The sequence below is a fragment of the Uncinocarpus reesii genome, genomic scaffold (genome assembly GCF_000003515.1).
Source record: "Uncinocarpus reesii 1704 scaffold_3 genomic scaffold, whole genome shotgun sequence".
NCBI classification, from domain to species: domain Eukaryota; kingdom Fungi; phylum Ascomycota; class Eurotiomycetes; order Onygenales; family Onygenaceae; genus Uncinocarpus; species Uncinocarpus reesii.
Window position 1 is genome coordinate 2350644 of NW_003052498.1, and position 22142 is coordinate 2372785.

The 22142-nt window shown below is 49.9% G+C and overlaps 9 protein-coding genes across 9 annotated transcripts in view; 4 read left to right on the forward strand and 5 right to left on the reverse strand.

The window, feature by feature from the left end:
* The window catches only part of UREG_05581 (uncharacterized protein), a gene marked incomplete at both ends in the record, with an annotated part of 1538 nt that extends 1286 nt beyond the window's left edge, over positions 1-252 (forward strand). The window contains 2 exons of the mRNA XM_002584846.1: positions 59-122; positions 186-252. Of these exons, the coding sequence (XP_002584892.1) occupies positions 59-122; positions 186-252 (131 nt within the window). The remainder of the gene's footprint in view (positions 1-58; positions 123-185) is intronic.
* Positions 253-1324: 1072 nt separating this feature from the next.
* Positions 1325-3183, forward strand: UREG_05582 (uncharacterized protein; the record flags this gene model as incomplete). Its single annotated transcript, XM_002584847.1, has 5 exons — positions 1325-1699; positions 1836-1900; positions 1960-2261; positions 2376-2519; positions 2585-3183. The coding sequence occupies 5 exons, from the start codon at positions 1325-1327 to the stop codon at positions 3181-3183; spliced, it is 1485 nt and encodes a 494-aa protein (XP_002584893.1).
* Positions 3184-4241: 1058 nt separating this feature from the next.
* Positions 4242-4752, reverse strand: UREG_05583 (uncharacterized protein; the record flags this gene model as incomplete). Its single annotated transcript, XM_002584848.1, has 3 exons — positions 4242-4356; positions 4420-4486; positions 4572-4752. 3 exons carry the CDS (start codon positions 4750-4752, stop codon positions 4242-4244), a joined length of 363 nt encoding a protein of 120 aa, XP_002584894.1.
* A 1165-nt stretch (positions 4753-5917) lies between these two features.
* On the reverse strand, positions 5918-8402 carry UREG_05584 (uncharacterized protein; the record flags this gene model as incomplete). The annotated part of the gene is made up of 3 exons (XM_002584849.1): positions 5918-6470; positions 6534-7616; positions 7870-8402. The coding sequence occupies 3 exons, from the start codon at positions 8400-8402 to the stop codon at positions 5918-5920; spliced, it is 2169 nt and encodes a 722-aa protein (XP_002584895.1).
* Positions 8403-11752: 3350 nt separating this feature from the next.
* On the forward strand, positions 11753-14511 carry UREG_05585 (uncharacterized protein; the record flags this gene model as incomplete). Its single annotated transcript, XM_002584850.1, has 6 exons — positions 11753-11876; positions 12423-12482; positions 12918-13139; positions 13250-13496; positions 13588-13812; positions 14160-14511. The coding sequence occupies 6 exons, from the start codon at positions 11753-11755 to the stop codon at positions 14509-14511; spliced, it is 1230 nt and encodes a 409-aa protein (XP_002584896.1).
* A 115-nt stretch (positions 14512-14626) lies between these two features.
* Positions 14627-16190, reverse strand: UREG_05586 (uncharacterized protein; the record flags this gene model as incomplete). Its single annotated transcript, XM_002584851.1, has 3 exons — positions 14627-14650; positions 14718-15024; positions 15451-16190. The coding sequence occupies 3 exons, from the start codon at positions 16188-16190 to the stop codon at positions 14627-14629; spliced, it is 1071 nt and encodes a 356-aa protein (XP_002584897.1).
* A 533-nt stretch (positions 16191-16723) lies between these two features.
* On the reverse strand, positions 16724-19045 carry UREG_05587 (uncharacterized protein; the record flags this gene model as incomplete). Its single annotated transcript, XM_002584852.1, has 4 exons — positions 16724-16731; positions 16939-18521; positions 18663-18846; positions 18904-19045. The coding sequence occupies 4 exons, from the start codon at positions 19043-19045 to the stop codon at positions 16724-16726; spliced, it is 1917 nt and encodes a 638-aa protein (XP_002584898.1).
* A 415-nt stretch (positions 19046-19460) lies between these two features.
* On the forward strand, positions 19461-20350 carry UREG_05588 (uncharacterized protein; the record flags this gene model as incomplete). Its single annotated transcript, XM_002584853.1, has 2 exons — positions 19461-19757; positions 19832-20350. The coding sequence occupies 2 exons, from the start codon at positions 19461-19463 to the stop codon at positions 20348-20350; spliced, it is 816 nt and encodes a 271-aa protein (XP_002584899.1).
* A 276-nt stretch (positions 20351-20626) lies between these two features.
* On the reverse strand, positions 20627-22004 carry UREG_05589 (uncharacterized protein; the record flags this gene model as incomplete). Its single annotated transcript, XM_002584854.1, has 2 exons — positions 20627-21599; positions 21907-22004. The coding sequence occupies 2 exons, from the start codon at positions 22002-22004 to the stop codon at positions 20627-20629; spliced, it is 1071 nt and encodes a 356-aa protein (XP_002584900.1).
* Positions 22005-22142: the final 138 nt, after the last annotated feature.

Below are 22142 nucleotides of genomic sequence, written 5' to 3' on the forward strand. Positions count from 1 at the left end.
TTTATCATATTTCCCCATCTTCAGGCTACGACTTTGCTAATCCGATTTCTTTTTCTAGGATTGCCGCTCGCAAATATGCAAAGCCCTGTGACTCACGGAAAAATCTACATCTCCTGGCACCAGTATGAAACCCATTCTATAAAAAAAGGCGCTTGCAAATATTTTCGCCTACTAACAATCCATAGCTTCAACGGTGAAACCAAACATCGAGCCGACTGTGTCCCCTGTTCCTCCTCGAAATATGGGCAATAACCCGACGGAAGACTCGAACCGTCCCGCTAGCACGAATCCACCGAGTCAAGGCGCTGGAGCCACGCTTTCCACGCCTGGGTGGCTTTCACTTGCATTACTGATCTCAACCGGTTACTCTTGGTACCTATCAAGCTCTCGGATTTTTTGATCGCATTGCACCCTAAAACCCGAGTCTTACACAAAATTTGTTATCCGGAGCTCAAATTTAGAGCAACTCTACCTTGCCCATTGCGAATAGCATTTGTCGGTTTTCTCTCCAAAGCGCAGCATATCAGGCTAACATTTCAAACATGATCTTATCACGGAATGTGGCCGTCTTTTCCCTTTTGTTGTCGTCCCCAACCGGTGCGTTGAATTTATTCATATATCATTGCAAGGTGTTGGTTTGATCCCTGATATTTTTCATTCTATCTATTTTGCCATTTCTTTTCAATACAATCCCTGTTCCTGTTTACTCCTTTTTGTTATCCTTAAACATATTCCGCATTCTCATAGCCGGCTCACTTTGCTGCTTTTGTTATATTCTCGCATGTGGCACTTTGCATTTTACCTGGAATCCACGTGGAACCGTTGAGGGCATATTTTGGATACAACCTTGGTTTTAGATCATGTCATTTTACTGAGATATCCCATTTTTGGACAATAGCTGTAACTTTTGGGTTAACTGAACCAATCTTAAGATGGATTGTTTATCCAACAACTTTGGTTCCTTGCTCGTCCGTCTAGAACACCAACTTGGGTGAGATGGTAGAGAACAATAATAATCCTGGCTATATTTACAGGGTCGCAACAGCCCTATCATCTATAATCCAGGAGTTTTTCGCTGACTACATCCTCCTTACGTCATTTCAAGGAGAAAAAAAAAAATGTGGACTTCGACAGGACAGCAATTTATGTCGATTGTAGTTGGTGGAGCCGACCGCAACTACATTTAGCCCGGGATAAGTCTCAACCGCCAGAAACACCATCAAATTTACGACTTCATCCATTATACCCCCAGGCAACTGATCCAGATTCATTGGAACCACATGGGCGTGGTCTGTTAATCGAAGGAAAACAGAGACCCTTCAGTATGCCAATGCCTCACCACCCCACTCTCTCTGCCATGCGGCAATTTCTATCGCCGTCGCCTCCGCTATCGTTGCTCAATGTTTGTTACCGAACTTCAAAAGCAGGCACTTTAATTGAAATTCCATCTCTCGCAGAGCGCCAATGGCAGCCTTCCGCTCTTCATCAGAAGAGGTATTTTCATCAGACATGCACCCGGGCTACGTTTCGCCCGGTATGGACGGAGCGCAGGGTGAAAGTGCCTTGGGTCGAAGCTTTGGCGAAAAAGCGGGCAGAAGAATCGCAGCTCAATAAGGCGAAAGAGAAGGCGGAGGGAGTGGTGTCATCTGGAAAGGCGGATATGACGCCAAAACGAATGAGTGATAGTTATTTTCGGACGGTACGGTGATGGCGACATTCTCAATGATACCCTCTTTTCGGCCCTTTTATGTTTTGATGTTGAGCTTTGCCTGTGACGCTTGGAACCCGGTGGCGCTGTGAGGACCGAAGATTTAATTGACGAATGCTTGGAATAGATATTGCCTCTGGCACAAGATCCCTGGCTTCTGGATACATACCTCAATGCCACCGGCCATATCAGGTGAGAAACTATTCCCATCTACCGATAGTTCATTGCCCATGCTGATCGCATCTTTGCAGGCTGGGCTCTCTCCTCATGGACCTGGACGCTCTTGCTGGTGTCGTAGGCTACAAACACACAGGAGACAATGTTACCATGGTCACGGCCGCCGTGGATAGGATCGTGATTGAGAACCCACTCAAGGAGATCTGTGATCTTGAGCTAAGCGGCCAAGTGACGTACGCAACTGGAAGATCCAGTGTGGAAGTATCATTACAGGTTGCGAGAGCACCAGCAAATGAAAGCCAGGAGATCAAGAAGGAGGATGTTTTGATTACCTGTGCTTTCACCATGGTATCGCTGGGATCCGGGCAACGAAGAAGTAAGTTTGGAAGCCTCCCCAATAATGCACACTTTAAGATTGGTCGGGTTGTGATTTACTGATGATGCAAAATAGGCCTGTGAATGTTGCGCCGCCTGTTGATAGAAACGCCAGAGGAACGCCGATTGTTTGAAAAGGGCGAACAAAATTATACTGCGAAGAAATCCTTACGATCGAGAAGCTTACGCCTGGAGACACCGAATGATGAGGAGAGCGACCTCATCCATGCCATGTGGATTAGAGAATTAGCCTACAAAGGTAAACCCACCCACCGTGATACCGGCATCCTCGAGCCCCAAACGTCATCTCACACATACTGATAGACCCCGAAAACCCCATCGCTCGCCCCAAGAACGTCATCCCAATGCAAGATACAACCCTCCGCTCCGCCCAAATAATGCAACCCCAATACCGCAACAGACACAACTTCATGATCTTCGGCGGCTTCCTCCTCAAACAAACCTTTGAACTAGCCTTTTGCTGCGCCGCATCCTTCTCCCACAGTCGTCCCACATTCCTCTCCCTGGACCCCAGCACTTTCGACAATCCCGTCCCCGTCGGAAGTGTGCTGTACCTAAAAGCAGTCGTGTCGTATACCGACCCGCCCCTGGCTTCAACCGAGTCCACCGCCGGTGCCAAAGATAGGAAATTCACCAAGGTTCAGGTCCGCGTTGACTCGTCGGTTCGGGACGTTTCTCATGGTGCTAAGAAGCCCACGGGCGTGTTTAACTATACGTTTTTGGTTGAGCAGGATATGCAGGTTATGCCGAGGAGTTATGGGGATTTCATGGTTTGGGTTGATGCGAGGAGGCGGGCGCATGCGACTGATAAGAGTTTACCGGAGTGGGCGGCGCGTATGGCGAATGGGGCGGAGGGATGGGAAGTTCTAGGGGAGCAGGTTAGAGAAGGGGTTACGGAGTGATTTTGGCAAATGGGATTGTGGAGAATTGTCCTTTTTGGTTCATTTGGTGTTATTGTATCTAGTGTAGAATAATGGATGTAAGGATGTCTTGCCAGACCTAGGTTCTTGTAGCATTTCCAGCAGCGACTTCCGAGATGTTGCGCCCTGTGTTAATCTCTGTGTTTTACTTTTCTCTTGGGGGTTAACAGGAATTGAATTAGCCCTTTACACGCAATTACATCCCAGGAGTAGACAGTTGGTATTTGCCTGGATCAGTTCACAACCCAGAGAGGAGATATCCTGATAGCCTTAATCACGCAAGTGTTAGAACTAGTCCGGAGATGCAGAATTCTAGAAGTAACAGTGATCTTGAAGATGACAATCACCACTGTTAATTTCATGTGAACAACACTGTTCGAGTATTATCCCCAACAGGAACTGACTTGTTATCTAATCTGATAGAAAAGATTCAAGCCTCGGATAAACATTGAACCTTTCCGGGCCGAAAAAGGAAATTGCGTCAAGCCGAACCTCCTCAGAGAGCTGATTCTCAAGGCAAATTATTAAAAAGTCTCGAACGCGCAGACGGGCAATCGTCCCCGCAATCCGCTAATCAAGGCGATTCGGCTGAGCTGGAATTCTTCTTGAACATCCCAGCTGACAGCGACCCGGCACCTAGCGGCCAGGCTCGATGCTTGCGCATGGGGAATGACCCACTTCAGCTGAGCATCTAGATCTTGCGATCTCCCTCGTAAATCGGCAGTCAACCCCGCCAAATCGTCATTTTCACAGTACGATCCAACTATGAGGAGCTGTGACGTGCGTCTTCGGCTAACGGGGGGAGAGCTGACAGCCTTTCAGGCATCAGGAGTCCGTAAATTATGGATTTGGTTACCCGCACTCTTCCATAGTTACACGTATTTTGAAATCTGGGGGTTCAAAAGTGCAAACTTCAGCTCAAGCCGCTTCGGAAACGTCGTACTTTTTACAACGGTCCCCTGTTCGGATGAACTGCTGCCCTCTCTGTTGCGTCGCTGTTGAGGAGGCATAAATAACTTGCGCGAATACCACCGCAGAAGCTAAAAATCTCCCTTTGGAGCTGAAGGGAAAAACGATGCGTTTTTCATCCGTTCGCGATTCCTCTTGGCGAGCTCCATGTTACGTATTCTGTCAAGACGCATTTGGTAAAAGTTCCTGGAAGGAAGTGATCAAGTCAGAACACCGAAGAAATCTTGGGTATCAGCTGCTGAGACATACTTGTGGAGTGCATAAATGCGCGGGCCGTCACCATCCGCACTCACCCCGGTACCAACACCTTGTATAGCTTTAATCTGTTTCAACTGTTAGAAACCCAGTGCACAAAAAAAAAAAAAGGGAGAATGTCCGCCTGCAGTAACATGCTCGCTCACCGACCTTTTCATCTTTCTCCTGCTCAGCTTTCTTGTCCTCTGCAGTCTCGGCTTTCTTCTCCTTCTCATCTCCATCACCCTTGTCCTTCTCTTTCCCCTTCCCCTTTTCTTTTTCTTTCTCCTTTTTCCGCTTCATTTTCTCTTCATATTCCTTTTTCACCTTTTCTATCTCCCGTTCCATCTCCTCCTTCCTCTTTCTCGCCGCAACCTCTTCTTCATCGATGATGGCTGAGCAGAACCCCTTGTCTTTCAAATGTAGTGGGCATATATAGAAAAAATCCTGTCATAAAATGGCGGTAAGTATACCATGCCATCCACATATATACCGCCAGAGATATAAAGCAGGGGGAAGGAAAATGCTTGGAATCAGAAGGAGGAAAAGGCAGTCTAATACCTTATTATCTGGTGTGGTCAGCACGCTGGATGAAGGTTTATAGCATATATAGCATGATCGGGCCGCTGTGTCAGCGACCCGGCGTAGATGCCATCTATTAGGGATGGGCGGCTGCGCCATCCTGCTTTGATCCTGTATTCCCAGTAGTTGACACCAGGAGCCTTGATCGTTGTCCAGCGGACGTCTCGAGAGCTCCTGGAGCGGGGGGTTTGTCAGCGGGGAAAATAGAGCTGGTCACATGAACAACCGGGGCCCTTGCCATTGCGACCTTAATAATCACGTCAAATTCAGCCGTTCGAGAGAAGCAGCCATTCGGAATCCTGAGCACGCCTCTATTCTCTAATTTTGATAGGAGCAACAGCAGAAATATCTACGGGCACCTTTATTTCGAGAGAAAAAGAAACACATCCATTCCCAAGAAACTTCCCAATCGTTCCCCCCCAGATTTAGTCTGTCTTTTGGCCGTCACATATGTTTCAAGTATATGTATCAAAATAGAAACGAAGTCGGGGAGAGTATATCTTGTATGTAACCAGGAAAAAGAGGATTTCCGTCCCAAAAGAAGAACATGATTAAATGCTCCAAGAGCTCTCTAAACGCGAGACTAGCGGGTTTGCTTGATCAGAGGGGAATGGGGATTAACCATCTCTTAAGTCTTTCGGTAGTGACATCACTAAAGAAGGACTTAGGCATATGTATCCCCATCAAGTTTTTAAAAAGAAAAGCAGCAATAGAAGCTCATAAAGAGCTAGAGAGCAAAAATAGAATCCAAGAAAAAGCAAAGAAAAGAGAAGAATAAAACCCCGCCGTCGCGATTTAGAGAGAGCAATGTTGAAAAAAAAGGCGGCCAAGGGAAATTCTTTAGGGTTAGGATTAAAATACCTCCAGACAATGCTCAAACAAGAGGTGAAAAAAGTATTCCCTCCGAGTTAAGACACTAATCAAACAAATGTCAAGAACTGGTCATCACTTCGTCAATGGTGTGGACGGTAGCTCTGCCCGTCGCCGATCGCATTCCAATGCTCCCATTATCCCCTTCCGCATTATCCCCCGGTTGCTCCCCGATACTTGGGAGGCCTTCATGGGGTGGCTCTTCCTTCATGCAGGCGCTTTCTAACGTATTGGTCCATTTCCCACTCGATCCATTATGACTGTGTTTCAAATGCTGCCGAAAGTGGTCTGCGCGGTAAAACTTTTTTGCTTGATTACATTCTCCAAACTTGTGGATGTTGATCAGGTGGTCCATCCGCCGATCCCACTCGGGCTTCGGGAAATTTGTAAATTCCACGCCGCAATATCCACACGTGTCATGCGACACACCGTTGGCGAGCTGACATGTTGGAGAAGCTGAAGGGTGGAAAGCTGACTCTGGGTTTGACAACGCAGCACAAGACCAAGAATGCCGCCGCAAATGGAGGGAATTTTGGTGACGCTCGGCCTCGTTTTTGTTTTTAAATCGTTTATTACAGAATTGACAGGTATATTGCTTTTCCATCTCATGGGCACTAAAATAAGCAAAAAGAGAAACGGTTAGTGCCGAAATTTCCCGGAGAGCTGACGTAACGTACCGTAATTCTTCAAGACTCTCAAGCTTCTTTGGTTTTTTAGGACAGCATTCACAAATATAAAGCCTTCCTATCCTTGGCGCAGTAGGCTTTGATAAGCTGATACCATTCTGTCCTGAGCCCTTTCGTGTTGCCGAGCCTTTGATTTCCGCCAGGTCCGAGTACTGTGACCGGTGTGAGGTCGGCGGCAAATATGATTTTTCGTAGCAAGCGTCCAGATCAGACGTGGGAGAAATCCTTCCCGGCGATGGCCCACCGAAAGAGGAAATACTACTCGCCGCAATGGAGAGCCCGGCAGAAGAAGCATAGGATTCTGTTCGTAAACTCGAAGAAATAGAAGACACGGACCCGTGACTTCCTAGGTAGCGGGTATTGGGTGACGTGCAACTATTGGAGCGAAGTCCTAGCGGCCGTCTATCTCTTTCAGGCTCATTGAACGTATATATTGAATCGCCAACTGCACCACGGGGAGGAGACGAAGCTCTTCGCTTCATGCTATTACGCGATACGGACGAAAACCCTTCCGTAAAAGACAGACGTCCAGGTAGGCTGTGTTGAGGAGCTGGCCCCGCATCATCCATTGCAAAATCGGTATCTTGGTCGGGAAACATCCCCTGGTCATAGCTCGCTTTTCCAGGTCTCTCTGCTATGCTGGGCCTTTCCTCTGTCGCATGACGTCCGGAAGCACAGCTGCTATATGGGTCTCGCGTCTGATTAAAACCATCGATTTCCATTGGCGAATGCACAGCGCTATCGGCTGTCGGGCTCTGGTATCCCACATAGTCCTGCCAACCGCCCATCTTCGTTCCAGGAGAGATTGCTGCCGACGGAGGTCCACTGCCCCATCGGGAAGGTATATCTCTCGGACTCAGCGACCCGTCTCCAATAGACAGGGTGGAGAGTGTCCTGCTCTTCGAGTGGAACGGCAAACTGGTGTTGTTTATTGAAGTGCCCAAACTCGCAGCAAGTCGCGGAGGCGAACCCGGCTTTCCGATTTTAGAGAGTAGGTGTTGGTCGTAGGCATTTGAAGAGCGTTCAACACTCTTCTCTGATAGAGGCTTTTCTCCCTGTAAACTGTATCCCATCCTGTTTCCAGACGGCGTAGGCCACAATCAGTGTCAAATTCCCAACAAATTCCAGATGCAAAATGGGCCAACTGGCTTCATGTCCTTTCATGAAGCAAGAGGGAGGATATCCTCTCACAGCGGTTTATCTTATATGGCTAATGAAAACCGGGAAAAAGTGCGAAAAACGATTCTTTCTTTTTGTTTTTTTCGGGTCGGGCATGATCTTCGTCCAGGGGCAAAAACGGAAAAAGGGCAATAAAAAGACAACTAACCGTGAAGCGGAGGTACTCGACCCCAGTGAGCCTGACCGTGGCGCATCTGAAATCGTAGACACTGGCCCAACCGAGTTTACCTCTGACGACGGACTGGTCGCCGCTGACATCGTACCTCCACGCTTGAAATCGTCAGTAAACGAGAATGTCTCGTCTCGTCGAACCAGCGGCGGCCGACTGTGCCCACCAAACAGGCTGGAGGTGGGCTTGATCGGAGCCAGCGTCGGCTTTCCCTCAAACGAATTCCCCCATTTCCAACCCGAGTCGTGGCCCTGCGCCAGGTCCTCGATAAATCGGGGCGGAGGCAAAGGCGGCGGCGCGAGCGGCTCGTTCGACTTTCGAATGGCCATTGGTCGCCCATAGGACGAGGCCGAGGAGGACGACGGGGACCGATCAGAATTTTTCGAATACGAAGGAGACCGCGAGGGCAGACGACGACTGTGCTCACTGCTGTTGCTGCTGCTGGTGAACTCTGTGTGGCTGGAATGACACACACGGATCGAGGGCGGCGAGGCCAGGGACCGATTGTCCATGCTCAATCATAGGGAAGCCACGCCAACAACGTCCCACATTCGAGCCCAAGAGGTTTTGTCGCAGGGAGAAGAGCGGATCGTGAGAATGGGCGTTCCTGAGAGCGCTGCGAGGTGCGTCAGGAGTGGCAATTGTGGCAAGGGCTGCGGGTCCTGATGGGTTTCAGCTGGGGGAGATCGAGCAGTCGCCAGGGACATCAAGTCGGTTGACAAACAGCGACGAGAGAAGAAAAGGGCGGTGGGAGAGGCAAACGCAGGATGGGAGTCAATGGGGAGCGGAAACGACAGCGTGGACAGCAAGGTCGATGGGAGGAAATATAAGCAGGGTCGGACGGGAGAGGACGTCGATGAAATAAAGTGGAGGGGAAAAGGGTCGTATAAACGAACTAACGAGATCACTAACCAAAGGTCCCTGGGCCTATTAACTATGCTTCCCTCGCTGCTGGTGCTGCGGTTCCTTGTCCGTGCCTGTGCGGGTAGACGGTCGCTCTCGCGCGGTGCTGTCTGCTGTCTGCTGGGCTCCCTGGCATCTGCCGTGCGGCATTGACGAGCGTGTCTCTGCTGCCCATTTATCGACTCCTTCGTCTTGACCTGAACGGCGCGCTCGTCAAAGAAAATCGATAGGGCTGAAATAATACGCAACTCCTGGTTTGGTAATTTCGTTTCCGGTTCGGGTTTCGTATTGCGCGTTACGGGTTACATTTCGGACGCCAGCCCTAGGAGAACGCAGAGTCGAACAGCAAGAACCGAGACGGACCGGCCCTGGCGGATTTCTGTGCTTTCTGGATGATTTCATGTCTCAAACCCCTTCATCTCCCATGGACCGACCAATTTACTTCATGTCGATCCGGGGAATTGAAACCGGCTTCACTACCAGGCCAGAAAGGGGGCCCTGGAAATTGCTCTGGTGAGCCCTGGCCTAGGATCCCCAGCTGCAATGCCGAAGCGCCTTCAAGTCAAGCTTGCGCGCCCAGACAATGTTGAAATCAGCAACATTCAGGATGCCATTTACACTGTGCCCGTTTTTTTGAAACAAAGTAGATTCCCCCGAGACATGAAACGGCGCGGCAACCCAGACAGTTAGAATTGAGGACCTTTTGCATCCAGCAATCTACCAGTCGAGATGGCACGTTGAAGAGCGTTTCGGCCCCAACCCAACCGTGGCACAGACTGATCTTCGGTATCGATCAATACGGTCCCGGCCACCGAAATACCAGAACGAAACGCGTATCCGGGTACTTCGGCCCTACCAGACAATTGCCTACAATCAGCCCTCACGCTCCAGCGCAGACGATGGTTTCTCCCATTTTCTATCTTAACTAAATCGAAAGCGACAAATGCGCATCAGATGGTTGTTGGCAGTCGAGATGGGCAAGGCGCAACACCACGGCATCCCGTCAAAAGGAGAACAATGAAACCGTAAACTAAATAATGGATGATACAACAACCTGCAGCCATCTCCCCTTCACCAAAAAAAGTTTTTCGCCCTTGAGATGATCCCAAAAATTCGTGCACCGTTCTCTAGGGCGGGCTTGCGGGAGGCGGGTGATGCGACTAAAAAGAAAACACAAAATGGCCCATACTATGCCATTTGCGGACAAGCCGTGGCGGTTCGAGTTGCTCCATCTGCGAGGAGAGCGGCAAGGATGGGTGGAGAGAGCTCTGCAAACTTCAAAATAATAATAATAATGCAAACGCTGTGCTGCGGTTCTCAAATATCATGTCGTGGGCGGCGCTAGAAAAAGCGTCAGGGTGCCGAACCTTGTAGGGCGGCTCCTGATGTTGGCGCCGGTGTCACGATGCCAATCTTCCCCATGAAGCGAGAGTAACTCGACGACTTCGTTATGTTAGTTAGGTGGGGAGTGATGCTCGGGGTGAACTCATGCCTTCCGTCAGCGATCAGCTTCAGGGGACAGATGGACAACGTTCAGAATAATGGTGACAGAGTGAGGTGACAAGGAGCAAGCGGTTGACATCACCGCATGCACCCCCCAAGCACGAAGACCCGAAATTAGCACCACATTGAAACGGTGCTTTCACATCGTATCCAGGGATGGGCTCCTCGTGGGCGGTGTAGGGCGTAACATGCACGTATTTCTTGTGCCGATTCCCAAGGACAGAAAAGCGATTGAATTCTGGTTCCTGTTGAAGCAGAGGATTCGTTCAGTGAGCATAAAAACACTCGGTTATCGTCGACTCTCATAGATGAGCGAGAGCTCTTGTATGGCGAACGCCCTGATGAATTAACTTCACCACAGCGGGTCGACAATAGATTACAGGCATTCTGACCCAGCTGTAAAAGCAGCTTGGCGTTATGAAACGGTTCATTTACGGAGTATTACTCCTCCGTCCAGAGAACTCCATCCAAGTGAAAGTTGAGTTGGCCCTCCAGGTTTTCCAGAAAGCCTTGAGAAATCAGCCCTCGACACGGAACTGCTTGTGCAAGACGCCGTCGTCCAGACGCCTGGGCTTGATTGGCCCATTCCACAGGGTTGCTCACCAGGGAAGCAGGGGATGGCCACCCTGCACCCCACCCCCATCTGGTCTTGTTTGCACTGCCACAATATGACCACAAGCTCATGATCATTGAATGACAGAGTACTGCAAGGAGTATGTGCTTCCTAAATTATTTTTCTTTGTTTTATCCACGCGTTCCAGCCGTTCAGTTCGCACGCGCCAACACACCAATTGAGAAGCGAGTCACCAAAGCCAGAGGCAGCGAATTTCTCACCTCCATGGCCGGCGGTTCTCTCAGCTGACGCTTTTAGGGCTGGCCAAGGGAGCTTAAATCCCCCCTGCTGGAAGGGAGGTCAGCCAGTCAAGAAAAGTGCCAGGTTCTCAGGGCACAAGCCGCATGCGCCAAGCCCTTCAAAGTCATTCAGGATGGCTGTTGACAAGTTCCCCGCAGGGCTATCTCACCTGTTGTGTTCAGCCAAGCTCTTGCAGTTGAGAGCTTCGGAGGCTTGATTGTAAGTACGGAGTACGAATCCGGTAATCAACTCCGTACCGCCCTCAATGTGAAGAGATGCAATTCTTCGATTGTAAATTGTCCTCCGGCTTGCTCTTGTTTTTGGTGCAGTGGAGCACAACTGCCAAGAGAGACGCAGGCGAAAAGCTGAGAGAAGGGTGTCCTCAACGTTGGTTTTGATGTCGGCCCGAGCCAGCCACCACCAGAAAAGAGAGTTTGCATGATGAGTTGGCTGTTGGAGGTTTTTGGAATTGTTCTGCTGAACGTGCAATCGTTCTGATGAGGATGGAAGTCGTCGTTTCGTCGTCCCCGACAATTCAAGAAACACTCCAAACCAATAAGGTCAACATATTCCCAAGCAAGAACTTCTCAATGCTTTGGCATGATGGCAGTTTTGGAACAGGCAGAAAGAAAGAATCCTCCCTGTGAGAGCGGTGAAGAGGGACTAAACCTTCCAATCGCCTGTCAGTCGACCTGCATCTATGAGGCATTTTGTCCCCGACTCTGCAGTGAGTCTTCTGCAGGTTAAGATGGCTATTAAGCCTCTGCGCTTGGAGGGAAGAGAGGAGAATTCGGGGATTGGGGTGCAGTTGACTTTAGGTCGTTCCTGCATCTTCCTGTCATGTAACTCCATGTTGAACCAAACACATTTCGATGTTTCTGATAGCATATTCTCCCGGCATAGCTGACGAAGGTGTTCTTCTGTCGGCTCCATCTTCACCTGAACATGTACGGAGTAGTAGTGTCTCTATTAATCTCCGCATGAGTCGCATCACAACCGTTCCCGTTGACCCAGATACAACGGCAACGCAGCTTCCATCCAATTACATACCTGGAGACCACACTGCCAAAATCCATTTTCAGCCCATCTACCCCGTACTCTGGAATCGAATGACGAGCCAAGATTAGGCCAAGTCCGGTTCATACCCTAATGGTTGCTGATGTTGTGGAAGCACTGGTGTCCATCCTCCTCTTCAAGAATGGAGATTTAAAACTTCTCAGGAAGCGACGCTATCCTCGTCCTTTTCCCGGCATTCAGGAATATTAAGATTCAGGATCCGACTTGCTCGGCTGGAGCGTGTCTTCCCAGCAGCCGCCGACCAATGATGCTCCAAGTCAGTTCCTTTTGCTGACCACTCTTGACATCCACCTACGTCAGATTCCATTTCAAGCACAGGCGCAATTTGAGCAGTGAGGCTAGCTGTCAGACTTTTCCAGGTCTCTGTCCACTGACCACCAACGTGATTTCGGTGAGCTTTCATTCGTAGCCTCGTAGGGATGAGTCGTGCACGCACCGATGAACCATGTTCTCTCTGTCTGACAGGATTCTCGAGCTGACCTGGGTTTCTGGCAATCGTTCCCTTGGATATCAAGCAAGGAAGCAAGATTAAGATCATCCGCAACTGCAATTCTCGATTCCTTACCCCGCATTGAATGACGGCTCACGAAGCCAATTTTAGGAACAGCTGTGGCACAATGGTGGTCTCGACCATTGAATGAAACATCGTCCTTGCGAAATTGTTAATCAAAACCGTCCTCTTCTGGTCCAGTCGCCCTCAAATTCCTCCGACAGGGCTCGTTTCCCGAAAACCTGGAGAGGAACCAGAGTCCCGGTGGAGCATCACCACACGTTGTTTCTTGTCGAATTGCTGTCCAAAGATCCCACCCGTTGTCTGCATCACGAAAGCAGCAAGACGCTGCTCGCCTCTCCTCGGAGATGTTCGTTGTTTTGCGGTTGCCCACATGCAAGAAACAGACGGCAAGCAGCGCGGGTTACTCAGCAGCGTGGCTTGAACCCTAAACTGCCAAACGCGGGGACCACCGCACACCGCCTCCTGTCTCCTGCGGTCCCATTGGCCACATGCCTTGCCCTGGAAAACAGTTCTGCCATCGAGCCCTCGCATCGTGCATCTTGTCGCTTCGTGTTACAGCCAGCCTTCGAGAGCAAGAATAATCTGGATTGACGAGGAACGCTTGCTCTTCGCCTCCATCTCGACTCTGATACCACTCGGCGCTGCACGTCCAGGGTCATTGGTTATCTGGAGTCTCGCGCTTTGCCCCTTGGAAATCACATTGGACTGCTTGATGGCGATTAGCAAAATCGGGAATGATAATCTCTACGTTGGCGGGTATGTTACCCTTTGGTTATCAGCACGTCGAGTTGCCCGCAGCTCTGTGGCGGCTCAACGCTTGACGAGTGAAGCTAAAGGCCACATCTAGCTTCATGTCCCTGAGCAACTCGCTCGCCCTCAAAAATGCAAACATCACTCATGTGGTGACTGTGATGCGGGGTGGTGCGGACAAGGACCGTTTCAAAACCTTCAAGCATCACCTCCACATTGCTGTTGACGACATGAGCGATGAGGACCTTTTACAGCATTTCCCCATTACCAATGCTTTCGTCCGGTCAGGCCTCGAGGAAGGAGGCGGCGTGCTTATCCACTGGTTAGTTCTTTTCTTTCTTTGTCTATGTTTTCATTTTTTTGCGGAATGCCCTTACCCTTGATATTTTCTGTGATACCCATTTTCTTTTGTGTGAGCCTGTGATAGAAGCTGTCCAGGCTACGTTGATTCGCCTGGCTGGATACAACTCTTCTTGTGTTCCCATCAAGATTTCCTTTGGCCCTGCGACCCGTGTTACCTTGGGAGCTGCAGTGGCGTCTGACGGCACCGTCCCAATGAAAGGTCCTCTGAACGTCACCTTCAGCCCAGAGGACCAGAAAGGCTCCCCTTGCTTTTCTTTGTGACACTCGAGACCAACGCCAATATGCATGGACTAACGCTTTGCGTAGTGCGATGGGAAAATCCCGATCTGCGGCTGTCTGTATAGCCTTTTTGCTGCATCGAGACCCCACGGCCATGGATCCACATGGAGTGCTAGCCATTCTCCGCCAATCTAGACAAATGTGCGAACCGAACCCTGGTTTCATGGAGCAGTTACTCCTTTACCATCAGATGGGATGTCCTGAAAATGTGACTGATCATCCACTGTATCAACGCTGGTTATATCAGCGGGCTGTGGAGGAGAGTGTAGCATGCGGACGTGGTCCCGAGCTCGATGAGATTCGGTTCGAGGATCAGGCTGCTGATGGGACTGAAGAAAATGACAAGGCAACGGAAGTGAGGTGCCGGAAGTGCCGGTGAGTTAGCCCCTTGAGTATAGAGGGAATGAAGGTGTTTTTCATTCACTTCTTCCGCACTATCTGACACTTTCTCTCTAGGCGTCAGTTAGCAAACTTACCTTTTATCATTCCCCATCTCACTCCCGAACAGGAACGTAAAACTAACCCCCAATTTAAAACTAACCAATCCTCAAGCACTTGCGCACATATCTTTCTTCACCCTCTCACCTGGATGCGTGCCTCCCTTTTCCCATCGTCCGATGACCAAGGCTCCCAGGGAATTCCACTTGAACCCCCTCTTGCTGGCCGCCTCGTCTGCCCTAATACTACCTGTGGTGCGAATATAGGGAAATTCGCCTGGCCCGGTATGCGATGTAGCTGTGGCGTATGGATTGTACCTGCTATTGCTTTGGCAAGGGCTAGGGTTGATGTTGTTGATGTGGGAGTTAGGAGATTAGGGGCAATGGGAAATGGTGCAGGGATAAGAATGCCTCCGGGGATGAGGCGGAATGAACTCACAGAAGCGGAGAAGGGACTATTATGAGAGTTTGTGTTGATTATAGATGGAAACGGTCATATCCCTTCGGCTCGGCGTCAGGACAGGGTTCCCAAGGTGCATAAACAAGGCAAATAGATCTATAGTTAATACATGAGCATTTTGTATTTGCAACAGGACTGCTCCCTTCTTGACCGCCCGTAGTAGTAGCGATTTGTCTTGCAATTCAACCGCAAACTAAAGAGCGGAGTTGGGAAAAGATAACTAGTGGTTGAGATCATCCAGACTGAGAAGCCCATAGAATGGTACACCGTTACTCGCATTGATGTTGAATATGTATAGTCTAGTATGTGGATGCGCTCTTACAGTCAAAGTGAGTGCAAGTCCCGTAGAGAAACTTTTGAGGACTTCTATACCACCCTGCCCCTCCATCCCACTTACAAGCGGAGCCATGTCCCAACTCACTTTCCGCCCGCACCAGAAACAATGTTCCGCTCCGCCCTAACCCCACCCGCCCCCTTCAGAGCCCACTCTATAATCCTTCCATCCTCCTCCCTACTCATCTTTCCCACCGCCTCTTCCGCACCCATCCAACGCACCTCATAATCCTCCCACGCCTCCCTCGCCCCCTCAACAGGCATCTGCTCCGAGTCCACCTCCGCCAAATACCAAAAGATGATCTTGTACGAGTTCTCGTATGTCCGCTGCTGCACCGCGATGGGCTCTACATGCCGCTGGTCGGCGGAGGAAGGTTGTTGCTGCCCGCCGGTTTCGAGTGGAAGAGCAGCTGGTGCACGCTGATCGCTGCGCACAGGAGAATTATTATTCCGATCAGAGAGAACACCAGCAGGAGCGGGCCCAGGAGGAGGAGCGGAAGAGCGAGGAGGGAGGCGAGAAGTCCCATCGTGGGGTCCCGGGGGGGTTTCCGCTTTGGCGGTGTTTGGATTTGGTTCCGCTTCGGGCCACGAGTTGGCGTGTGTTGCGTTGGTGGGGAGATTGTGTGCGAGGAGTTGAACGTGGTAGCCTGATTCTTCGAGTGTCTCGCGGATGGCGGCGTCATGCAAGGATTCGTGAATGTCTTTTCGGCCTTTTGGTAGGAAATATTTGCTGATGCGAGGGGAGTAGAGGACAAGCACAAGGTCTTTCGATAGATCAATGGCCACAGTGCCGGCGGAGAGCACAAAGGTATCGGAGAGATGTAGCATTGTGACGTATGATATTTATCGATGTCTTATCTAAATATTTTTTGATTCGCCGTGTAGCTGAAATATACATACATACTCCGTATCTCGGGTCCAAATATTCCATCTGGGCTCCCTGATGGAATGAGATGGAGGCCAAGCTAGGTTGGCCACATACAAGAGGACAAAATCGAGGTTTACAGGGATGAATCTGCGTTCCCTCGTATCGTTTTATGCAAAATTCCTCCTCGATAATTAATCAATCTGGGGAATTAGGAGTTCACTCATTGACACCTCCAGCCTCCAGGTACCACTCTTGATCAGTTGCCTGGAGGTTCCATTTCTGCCTGACTCCCAACTGATGTTCTCTGAAGTCTTGGCAACCAGACAGAAGTATCTCAACCTGGACATGGGATTGTCTGGATGCGCATTGTACTCCATATTCTGGTGACTCACAAGAGTTCTCTTTTGCAAAGCCAAGTACAAATTTGACTGAAGCGGGCTTCACCACCTCATGAATTCGCAATGGGTTTTGCAATGCCGGTACTCAGGTCGTTCTAACAAACTAGATATTGCATTCATATCAGTACCAAAATTGGCATTCCCATACAATAATTGCGAGCTAATATTGCATTTCAGAAAAAGGTATCACTTACTTTTCAACCTATTAACCATTGAAACTATCTACCAAACGCCCGCTATCTTGTCAAAGTAGCCGTTCCATGGAATGAGGTGGAACAAAGTGACATCAATCAGTCCATAGCCGACATACCAGCAGCCTGCTTAGCCAATTGAAGATCCTTTCCCACGACACCGACCTCTCGAAGGTAAAGTCGAAAAGCCGTCAAGAGTTCTGATAATCCGGTTCTTAACGTACACAGCACAAGTTCCACTTCTTCCACTCTCCGTGCATTTTTTCTGGCCGCTTCACTAGCATTAATCGGAAATTCAACATCAGTCCAATGGATGTTGAGACCCTTTTCACTGACAAATGATTCAAGCGTGAGAATAGTCTCCGTAAACAGCCTAACTACTGTAGGAACATCATTTTGCACCTTCCCAAACTGATCTTCAGTTAAGCTTGCAATGAAGAGCTTTGTGAGGGCCTCAGTAGCATCAACTAAAGGTGCCGTTTGTTCAAATGGCGATCCTAGAACGATTTGACGAAGGCGCCGAGCATAAGGTTTTCGGAACGGTGCACCTAAACGGCTGCGGAACGCCCATTGAAGAAGAGGATGAATGGTTGGAGCAGAGTTTCCAGCTTGGGCAGTACTCGCGGTTGGGGATGTGAGTAATTTCAATTCTTGAGCCGACTCAGTGATTCTGCGTTTTTGCGCTGGGCTTAGCATTATCGACGAAGCTCGGTCAAAAAGCTGACGTGCCTTGGCTTTGGCGGAAGGAGTCCAATCCGGACTGTGGCCGTAGCTTTTGGCTACGGATCCAAACGCTGCCTCAAACTTCTCCGGCCGGGTATTTCCCCTTGGCATAGTGAGAAAGATATTATCTTCTTTGGGGGGGAGAGTGAGGCGCGGTAACGTTTGAATTGATCCGGTATCGCTCGCTGCTTGCTTCACTTCCTTGGTTTCTGTGGTAGGAACAGTTGTGCCGGCAGGCGTGGGCGACTGAAACTGAGTGATCCGGCTGTTAATCCCCTTGATGACGTCCGATGTTGCAGCAAATACTTGACTCCATGCAGAACCACCTGCACGATCGATATCGTTGAAAATCCCTTTCCGACGATCAGGGAATTGCTGGCTGATAAGACACAACTCCCACAATGCAAACGTAAGGACTGGTGCCTTTTTGGCTTTTAAACCGTTTATAAGACTCCCGTTTGGGTCTTTGGCTGTATTTGTTAATGGTAGGCCCTTTTTTAATGGTGCCCGACCTAGAAAAACAGAGAACAAAAGGTTGGATGTCTGCCACAACATGATCAACAGCGTTCCGGAGCACGCCGATCGGAGTAATAATGTGATATGTATTGGTGGTATGATACCTGGTGGATCCTCAGCCGATTTCGAGAAGTGCCAGAATAATCTTGCAAAATACAACGTGAAATTCCAAGCTTTTCTCCTTAGTAGCATCGTGTAGACGAGAGGCCCCACGACTGCTGTTATTCCACTCTGAACGACGGCATGGACAAACATTTTGGGCACCGATTTGGTAAAACGGGGTAACGGTGGCTCGAGCGGGTGAGTTCGCAGGTCGTCGGATTTCTCGGAGCGTTTAGCGATCGGGATAACAAGCTGGTCCCAATCATAATACAGGTGGAAGGTTGCCTGAGTAAGTGCGAGAAGGAAGTAGAAGCAGTGGAGGTATATCGGTTTCTCGTTGAGCCGCGCTCGTTCATAGGGCCTACACTATGTCAAAATTACCCCAATTGACAAAAATCAATAGAAAATTACTAACTTTCCCGGGTACACCCAGTTCAAATCCGCACCTGCTGATGCTGACCAAATATACACTTCGCTAAACCACCACGCGGAAAAGATATACCAGCCAAAGGTTTGAATGAGGTTGACGGAGAACGTTGTTTGGCGCCATGTCTGAAAGGGTGAAACAGTCGTATAGGCGCCAACGTGTAGCTGCCCTACCCGAAGTACAAAGACTGATAGACTCGAGATGAATAAAAGTAGTGTTCGGAATCCGCACGCCCCAAGGGGGAACCATGACCAGAAAACTAAGGCTCGTGTTAGCAAAGGGAGCACTCACAACTCCAAGAAAGAAGTAGACATACGGGATGTTTTGGTGCTAATAAGGAAAGAGATAACGTAGGATACAAGGAGAGCAAACGCGGAAGCATGGACGAATCTCCGATGGAGAGCTGAGGTAAGAATTCGCCGATATGGCCTTGCGGGAACAGCGGGAGCTGGTGCCATGGTGAGATGAAAGAGCGGACGGGTGACTCGAAATGTGCGCAGGTAGACTATCTCATCCTCAAAGCAAAATAAGAAAAGGGCTGGGCCCAATGCGATCACTTTGACTAGCCAGCCAGCTCAATTGAAGCTGTTGAAGCTGCTTCACTTCGTCGCCAAACAACAAAAACAAAGATCCAAGCATCAGCCACAGAAGGTTTGGTGGGCAAGCCACATGGAAGTGTGGCGCAGCAGGCACTTGGCTGATGACATAATCTAGATACCTGACATCATGTGGTTTCAAGGCGTCCATCATTGTTCCGGGAGGGACAACATCAAGACTCAGACCTGCTCTCCGTTCGTTCATCTTCTAGTTTATAGCTGAGCTTGAGTGAGCGCGTATTTGTTTCCGCTCGAGGACTCCGATTCACTCACTGTCATGTCCTTCGACCGTCTTACGTCGCTAGAATCGCAGACCGAACCTGCCGGACGAAGCGGTGGTTCATCATACCATGACGATCCCGACTTCCAGCGTTTAACGGAGTCTCTGTCAAATCAGTTATTCACATTAACGTCAAATATATCCCGCCTATCGAATCAAATTGGCCTCCTTGGAACAAAGCGCGATACTGAGCGGGTACGAGAGCGGATACATAACCTATTAGAAGAAACCAGAGATGGCTTTCGGGAGGTCGGGGAGGGCGTTAAGAAGGTCCAGATGTGGGAGGATATAACTGTAAGGACATCCCTTAACCATTCACGAGAACTGGGTTGAAATCATCTCTAAAACTTACCGTTTGATGGGTGCAGCCCGCCCAAAAATGGACCCAACAAAAACTATCCTCGGAGTTTAAATCCACACTGGAAGAGTTCCAATCGGTTCAACGTCGCGCGCTCGAAAAGCAACGCGCTTCCGCAGCTGCCGCACGCTCAGCTCTCGAGGATAGTGCCGGCGCCGAGGCGCCCCAGGAAGGCCAGTCCCTCCAGCAATTACAAGAACAACAACCCCGACTTGCATCCCAAGCGGAAGTGGATTTCCAGGATGGATTGATTATCGAGCGCGAAGCCGAGATCAGGAATATTGAACAAAGCGTGGGTGAACTGAACGAGCTATTCCGTGACGTCGCCCACATTGTCCGCGAACAGGGTGGAAAGTTAGACCTCGTTAGCGAGAACGTTGAACGGACCCGAGACGACACCCGTGGCGCCGACAGAGAATTGCGAAGCGCAAGCAGGTATCAGAAAAACGCGAGAAATAAAGCTTGCTGTCTTTTGCTTATCCTAGCGATTGTGCTGGTCATTATCGTCTTAGCCGTAGCTCTCGGATGATACGTTAGATTATCCCCGACTATTTCCCCTATATTCTCCCTATTGTATGGCTTTATCGGTGTTCGCATACGATTCCCTCTAAATTAATCTCTTTCCTTCCTGGCCGTCTTATTTCTTCCCAGTGCTGGTAGATGAATGTATGTACTCTTATGTCCCTTAACTTTTCTATATCCATCATTTGCGACTTATCGTACAAGACTATTCCTAGCTCTAATGATCATAATACATATTTGAGAACTTAGTAGGGTTTCAAGCCCATGACGACTTGATCCTTCATCACAATCCGAAAATGTGGCTAATCCTCATCTTCCACCCCTCGAACGAATTCAATTTGGGACGCACGTCGAGGTAGAAGCTGAGCTTTCCGTCCGGACCGCCAGCACCCAACCCTGAACGGCCTCCAGTTTTTCCCTGGTAAAAATCAATCACGTACTCAACCTTTTCACCGCCGCATCTCTCCACGACCCAGTCGTGACGGTCAAAAGGAAGCTGATAGCCCAACAAGCCATTGAGTCTCGCCCTTGGGCTCAAGAATTGGCTATCAGTGCCTAATCCTCGGAACGAATATAGCTTTGGTCCACCGCATTTTCGACTCCCTGGATCCGAAGGCGGTACGCGAGATTCCCAGGATAGGATCTCCGACCAAGCCCGCTCGTTTACCGCATTGTGGATCGGTATGATGGATGCTACTGATGTGGCAAGTTCTTTGGCGGAGCCTGTAGACGTGGGTGTCCCTTTGCGCATTAAAGCTTCAAAGAACTGGCGTTCGGATGGGTAGACCCAATTACCCGTGCCTTCGTCATGGCCTGTTTCGGTTTCGGAATTCGAGGGAGAAGCGTGTGATGCGGCGGACGAAGGCAGTTGGGCGTACGGGGACGAGGGCTGGGATGGCGTTTTGTTTTCAGAATGACTGGGTAAAGCTCGTGGTATGGTGCTGACTTCTCGCTCTGTCGATAGCGGTCTGAAGAGCTTCGCTGGAGGTGTGTTTGCGCCAGAGGGCGATTCGGGTGCAGAGTTTGTAGGTTTATTCGAGGCCGAGAGCCAGGCCTCCCTGGATTTGTGATCAACAGGGCATGCGGAAGGCTCCTCGAGCTTTGAGGGCGGAAGAGGATGAGGAGGCGCGTTTTGGTTTTGCGAGAGCCAGACTTCGCGGGCCTTGTGGTCTACAGGACAGGACGCCGCGGAAGGAGTAGCATTGCTCTCGGCAGAAGACTGTGTACTCCCACCAGCTCCCATAGCGGTCGATAAGCTGTCAGAATCTCGTTCAATCCATCAACGAAGCAAAGAGAAAAGCTTCAGTGGAAGAGTCGGCGAAGGTAAAGTGCCGCAGCCAATGATGGCTAGAACTCAGCATGACATAATCCGTTGAATATCCGCCTGTCTTTCGCTGTTGTGACCAGCATATCACGATGTGATCTGAGGATGTGATCTGAGGACAGCAGAATGTGGGCCGAATACTTCGCGAAGAGATCATGAATCACTACCACAGCGCTCGAAAAGTCCAGATTGGAAGAGCTGTGAGAATCAGAACTACCGGGATGAAATGCATGACTTACTCGGTCCTCTTTGCCCCCCGCGAAACTTGCGGAGATTCTCCCATGCTCCCTGCGGCTCGATTTCGATCCGTACTCGGGTTTCCGACTCTGTGGCGCATGCTTGGGAAAGCTATCCCGCTCAAAGATAAACAGCTACCAATGCGTTGATACCCAAGTCACACAACTGACAGCGAAGTCAGCATCATGCGCGATAACCGTGCCCAGTCACCGAGAAACCCATGCTCCAAATGGATAAT